Source organism: Phragmites australis, chromosome 2 (assembly GCF_958298935.1).
Source record: "Phragmites australis chromosome 2, lpPhrAust1.1, whole genome shotgun sequence".
NCBI classification, from domain to species: Eukaryota; Viridiplantae; Streptophyta; class Magnoliopsida; order Poales; family Poaceae; genus Phragmites; species Phragmites australis.
In genome coordinates, this window is record NC_084922.1 from 5,787,478 (window position 1) to 5,794,177 (window position 6,700).

Consider the following 6,700-nt stretch of genomic DNA (forward strand, 5'->3'; position numbering starts at 1 on the left):
CAAGTCTGAACCAGACGACCAGCCAAAGAAACCCCACGCATAGATTTAGAGGCTGGTATCTGCGTTGAATTAGTCCGCACCCTGCACATTCGGACAAACGTCACTACTGAGCAAGGTGTTGTTTTCAGAAAACTGGACGTTAGGTTGTGTGGTGCGACCAGTGTGTGTAAGTCCTATCCTCTGACAGCACTCACGACTCACGAGTCAATACTGGCAAAACGCTGCAATTATGAATTATCCATGGGTTTCACGGACTTGAAGCTTACGCTCAGCCCAGAAATATGAAGACCAGTCAAACAGTTCCGAGCTTGGAGATGGACAGAGCCAATCCCTTCGTTCTGTTCCCCTAGCCATCGCTCCGTACTTGACATACACACAGCCACGAAACGAATCAGTCTAGGTGTTCCCAGCTCCTTTTGCCTCCTTCGATGGCCTTGGGATTGTTGCCAGTCATATTAGCTTCCTTGCTGCGCTTGGCGGTAGCCACCACCAACGGGACCGGTGGCAACGAGAGCTGCACGCCGGCGAGATGCGGGGACTTGAGCATCACGTACCCGTTCTCGCTCGGCGGCACGCAGCCGCTGTACTGCGGTTACCCGTCCTTCGAGCTGACTTGCGACGGTGATCGCGCATACCTCACAAGAGCGTTCAGGGAGCACCTTTTCCGCGTCGACAATATCTCCTACGACAACAACTCGCTGGTGGTGACCGTCGGGACGACCTTCGCCGGCGACGAGATATGCCACATCCCGGACTTCAACGTGTCCTCCGACCTCGCCCTCTTCCCGCTCAACATCAGCCGCACGAACAAGAACCTCACATTCGTTTACAACTGTGAGGTTCCTCGTGGCGAGCAACTGTCACAGCTGTGTGCGAACCACACAATGGGAGCTTACATCTCTGAAAGGCCGGACGGCGAGGGCAGCCGGCCGCAGTGGGTTCAGACGAACTGCAGCTCTGTGAGCGTGCCGGTGCGGGGGTCAGGTCGTGATTACGAGCGATTGATCAGCGAGGGTTTCCTCTTGGAGTGGCCACCGATGCGAGACTGCGATGCGTGCACGGGGCGCGGTGGGGAGTGCAGGTTCGTTGAACTTGCGTTCCAGTGCGCCTGCCCCGACGGGCGGCTCTGCTCCAATTCCTCGGCTACTTCTCGAGGTAAGCAGCGTGTGTTACCTCGGGCTGGATTATCTTTGGGAAGCAATACATTGGGATGATCTCACCATATGCTGCCATTATTATCTAGCTAGAGCCTGGTCTTTCTCGCGTTCTTGTGATTTTGCATTAAACATGAAGAAGCTCAAAGAACTAGCTCCCACAATAACTTCAACAAAAGAAATGAAACAGCGAGTTTTGTTCATATACATATGTTGTATATAAAATTGAGGTTCATTTCACGCGAATAAGATAATAGAATCGACGTTTGCTAATTTTTTCTTCGAATACAAAGGCTGCTAAAACTAAACCGCGGCCTCAAGCTTCAATGGTACTTCCCCTTTGACTGGTCTAGCCAGCACCGTCTGAATTTTGATATGGTAAGTTCCTATGCTTGGAACTTTGAACCGCCTCTGAATTTTTTTATTACAAACGCACACATGCACGTTCTACCACTGTGCATTAGTCGCCCCCCTTTTCATCCCCGCGCAGATGCAAACAAGAGCCACCAACTCTCCCTTCTCCCAATGCATCCCGCCGTGCTGCTCCCCATCTCCTCCTTGCTGCGCTTGGCGGTAGCCACCACCAACTGGACCGGCAGCAACGCGAGCTGCGCGCCGGCGAGATGCGGGGACATGAGGATCACGTACCCGTTCTCGCTCGGCGGCACGCAGCCGCTGTACTGCGGTTACCCGGCCTTCGAGCTGACTTGCGACGGTGATCGCGCATACCTCGCAAGAGCGTTCAGGGAGCACCTTTTCCGTGTCGACAATATCTCCTACGACAACAGCTCGCTGGTGGTGACCGTCGAGACGACCTTCGCCGGCGACGAGAGATGCCACATCCCGGACTTCAACGTGTCCTCCGGCCTCGCCCTCTTCCCGCTCAACATCAGCCGCACGAACAAGAACCTCACATTCGTGTACAACTGTGAGGTTCCTCGTGTCGAGCAACTGTCACGGCTGTGTGCGAACCACACAATGGGAGCTTACATCTCTGAAAGGCCGGACGGCGAGGGCAGCCGGCCGCAGTGGGTTCAGACGAACTGCAGCTCTGTGAGCGTGACGGTGCGTGGGTCAGGTCGTGATTACGAGCGATTGATCAGCGAGGGTTTCCTCTTGGAGTGGCCACCGATGCGTGCACGGGGCGCGGTGGGGAATGCAGGTTCGTTGAACTTGCGTTCCAGTGCGCCTGCCCCGACGGGTCGCTCTGCCCAACTTCCCGTTGCTGCCTTGCATTACTGTACAAACATGATGGCCCTTTTTCATTTTACTTTTTGCGCCTTTTGCGTCTGACTTGACACAAAAAAAAACATTTGTCCAGGTAAGAAGTACTGTCCACACAATATCTTCATCAACGCTTGTGCAATTCAGACGCTAGCTAGTCCAGGTGTCAATGATGTTTTGAGGGAGCTATATGTAAAAAACAATAGATGTGATTCAAAACAATAATTGGGAAGAGAGAGAGAGAGAGAGAGAGAGAGAGAGAGAGAGAGAGAGAGAGAGAGAGAGAGAGAAATTACATAACTAATCAAGTGTCGTAAAAGCAAACGACAAGATTCAAGGCACCAGAAATTCCTTAAATCTAAAAATCTGAGGAAAAAGGGGAATAGCCAAGGGACTTGTCATTAATCAATAGAAATGGAGAAATATTTACATCGCTGATTTTGCTAAGGACATATTATAATAGTGTAAATTATTAGAGCTATTACAATTGCATATCAAATACAATCATGGATATTAGATTTGCATAGCTAATACAGCCGTTAATTTGTTTTAATTCAAGTTACAATTTTTGCACAAGATATTCGGCTACGCTAATAAACATATGCCCATGAGTTCTCTTAGGAGAGGACACTGGCATTTTTTGGCATAGCTTGTGCTTCAGCACAATCCGTTTTCCGTAGAATCCTGTGAAAAACAGATTCTGCTTCTCCGGATTGTGCAGTTCATTTTCAGAATTTGTTTATTGATAATCTACTGCAAAATCATACCATTTAGCACAGCTTCTGCGGAATCATCAAGAATCCACAAGCAGAAGTTGTGCTAGATAGGGTCAACATAAGCACCATCAGTCCCATGTAAGAGTGAATTCTTGCCTCTAATTCACCCATATTTTTACTCCTTTGAAAGATTGACATGGTGCTTATGGTCCATTTGTCATCTCACCATCCTCCATCTGTTCCTCAAAAAGAAAAGAAAATTTCTTTTCATCATTTTCTCATTTTGTTCGATGATCTGATAGTGTTTTCACTTTGTTTTTGCAGATAGAAGGCAGAAGCATAACATCAAGTTAATTTTAATAGGTATGTTTTTCCCCACAGATTACTTTACTTGAGCAGGGTGCAATTCAGCTAGCTGCTACATAATAATAGGAGTCCTGTGTTCCTTCTTACTGTAGTATTATTCCATAACTCTTTTGATTAATTTAATATGTTGCCACAAGTCATATCGAAAATAACAAATTTGGCCATTGATAGACGAGCATCTTGTGTTTTGCCAATAGAAATTGGCGTGTGTAACTCATTATGTTCTGTTTCAGTTGCGCTATCTGCTCCAACCAGCTTGATTCTTACGTGCCTTGTTTGGATAATGTACCGCCGGAAGAAAAAGCACATTATATTCATCCAAAAGTACGCAGGCAATGGATCAAATATAGAGGAAATACTAAAAGGGTATGATTCTCTCGTCCCAAAAAGGTACAAATACTCAGAGCTAAAGAAAATAACGGGATCTTTCAAGGATAAACTGGGAGAAGGTGGCTATGGCATGGTATTTAAGGGCAATCTGGAAGATGGCCGCAAGGTTGCCGTGAAACTACTCAAAGGATCAAAAGGAAATGGAGAGGAGTTCTTGAATGAGGTAGTGAGTATACGTAGGACATCTCATGTAAATATTGTCAACTTACTCGGTTTTTGTTTGCATGGATCTAAGAGAGCACTTATTTACGAGTATATGGCCAATGGCTCGTTGGAGAAATACATTTATTCAGAAGAATCTAAAATGGCCATTGGATGGGAAAAGTTGCGACAAATAGCAATTGGCATTGCACGAGGCTTGGAATATTTGCATCGGGGGTGTAATACGCGCATCATTCATTTTGATATCAAACCGCATAACATGCTTCTAGATGAAGACTTTTGTCCTAAAATCGCAGATTTTGGATTGGCAAAAGTGTGTCACCTCAAGGATAGTGCCCTCTCAATGGCTGAAGCAAGAGGTACCATCGGTTTCATTGCTCCAGAAGTATTTTCTAGAGGTTTTGGAGTTGTGTCCACTAAGTCAGATGTTTACAGCTATGGAATGATGTTGCTAGAAATGGTAGGGGGAAGGAAGAATGTTAAAGAAAACACTGAGAATTCTAGTGAAGCATATTTTCCCAACTGGATTTACGACCGTTTAGTGAAAGATTTGGGAAGTAATGAAGTCACATGCGAGACAGAAGAGATTGCAAGACAGATGACCCTAGTTGGCTTGTGGTGCATACAAACGACCCCAGGAAATCGGCCTTCCATGAGCAGGGTCATAGAAATGTTGGGGAAGAACATAAATGAACTAGAAATCCCCCCGAAGCCATTTCTTTCATGTCCCTCGGTGCCATCATATTTTTCATCTTAACCAAGACTTTTTTGTCGGGAGATCTACCATTTAAGAGTAAATTGTATAAAACTATAATTAGTATATCATTTGTAACACAAAACTACAAGTTTTATACACCAATTTCACACATAATCCGATTTTCGTTATCTTTGCCATAAAAATCACTGTTCACTGATACTATTCACTGTTCGTTATCTTTGCCATCAACTAAATCAGTGATTTTTTGTTTCTCAAAAATCCTAGAATTTTTTGTATGTCTTTCATAATCTATGTGCAACCCATTTTAATTAGATTCACCTAAAAACCCCATGTAGAATTTAAACTAAAATTCTCCAAAAAAAAGTCTACTTATATAACTTCTAACAATTGTTAAGGCCTCAAATAAAATTCTAAAAATCCAGAAAAATTCAATAATATTCTTCTTATATTATGGAATAATTTCTAAAATTATTTCCAACCCTAGGTTATATGGTGAAAATGTGAGTTATCATCCGGCACCAAACACCTCGCTTGGCCCCGATCATCCCGCCGTCGATCGTCAAGTTGCATCTATCATTTGCACATCATGAGACAAGCACTCACATATCTCCAAACCATCTCCAGTTAGTTTCAAATCGAAATCCTCAGCTTAAGACACATCCTAGAAAAATCGTGAACGCCGGATGATCCGGTGTTCACAGCTTCTGAGCGCCGGACCATCCGGCGTGTACTTCTTCTCCAGACCAGCAATTTTGCAATCTCTCTGCAAGAAATGCTCTGGCGAAGCATCCGGCGTTCATCCCTTTGAACGTCGGACCATCTGGCGAGTACAAGTCCACCAGAGTCATTTTGCAACCTCTTTGCAAGAAAAGTTCCAGCGTTCGCTTTACTCCATCGCTGGACCATCCAGTGTACACTTCAATCTTTGCCTCTGGGATGAAATACTCTGGCATGTACATTTGCCCATCGTTGGACCATCCGACGTGTACATTCTTGCCAGAACTCATTTTGCAATCTCTCTGCAAAAAATAGTCCGGAGTTCTCTTCACTTCATCGCCGAATCATCCGGCATGTACTTCAACTTTTGCTTCTAAGCTGAAATGCTCCGGTGTAAAGTCTTCCTGTGCGCCGGATCATCCGGCGTATACAAATTTCCCAACGCTGGACCATCCGGCGTATGCAATTTTCCTGGACTCAGAGACAAAAACGCTAACTCAATTTCCTTCACAATTTTGGTTAGTCATAATCATCATTGCAATGCATAAACATGCTCGTGCAATCCATACATCAACAAACCAAAATAACAACATTGTCAATCACTCATCACAAATAAATCAAGACATATTTCAACTTGGTTTCTAACTTGCTACTCTCCTTGCACTAATGATATCCTTAATCTTCTATTAAGAACTTTGAAAATCACTCTAGTGCACCCCTTGCCTCTTGATTGCATATTAAGTGTTTCAACTTTTCTGGCTCGCAAGGTTACCCAACCGAGATGAAATGAGGGGGTATTTATAGGCTAGAGGTCCAAAACTAGCCGTTGTGCAACCACCCACATTTTTCGTGAACGCCGGATGATCTGGCGTGCACAGGTCCCAAACACCAGACCATCCGATGTGAACCGTCCACCCAAAACTAGCCGTTATTGCACTGAATCCTCTGGTAAAGCCTCCGATACATATGTCGAACCATCCTGCGTGTATAAATCCATCTTCCATTGAACCGAAATGAATTTCTCCAGACTCTGCTCTAGCAATGCCTCCCATATACACACCAAACCATCCGACGTGTATAAATCTTTTTTCCACTTAACAGAAAACCTTCTAGACTTTACGCCAAAGGGTTGGCGTGCCCATGCGCTTCGGCGGCTGTTTGGAGTGGACACCCATAATTAGCTCGCCAAGATCATTCGTAGCTCATGCTATTTTATTTCTCGTCAATTCACGGTCACAACAAGGGCAACAAAT

At 45.1% G+C, this 6,700-nt stretch overlaps 1 protein-coding gene across 1 annotated transcript; it reads left to right on the plus strand.

The window, feature by feature from the left end:
- Positions 1–215: 215 nt before the first annotated feature.
- On the plus strand, positions 216–4,874 carry LOC133896050 (LEAF RUST 10 DISEASE-RESISTANCE LOCUS RECEPTOR-LIKE PROTEIN KINASE-like 2.1). The gene is made up of 3 exons (XM_062336569.1): positions 216–1,155; positions 3,419–3,457; positions 3,694–4,874. Exons 1-3 carry the CDS (start codon positions 429–431, stop codon positions 4,767–4,769), a joined length of 1,842 nt encoding a protein of 613 aa, XP_062192553.1. The 5' UTR covers positions 216–428; the 3' UTR covers positions 4,770–4,874.
- The last annotated feature ends 1,826 nt before the right edge of the window (positions 4,875–6,700 follow it).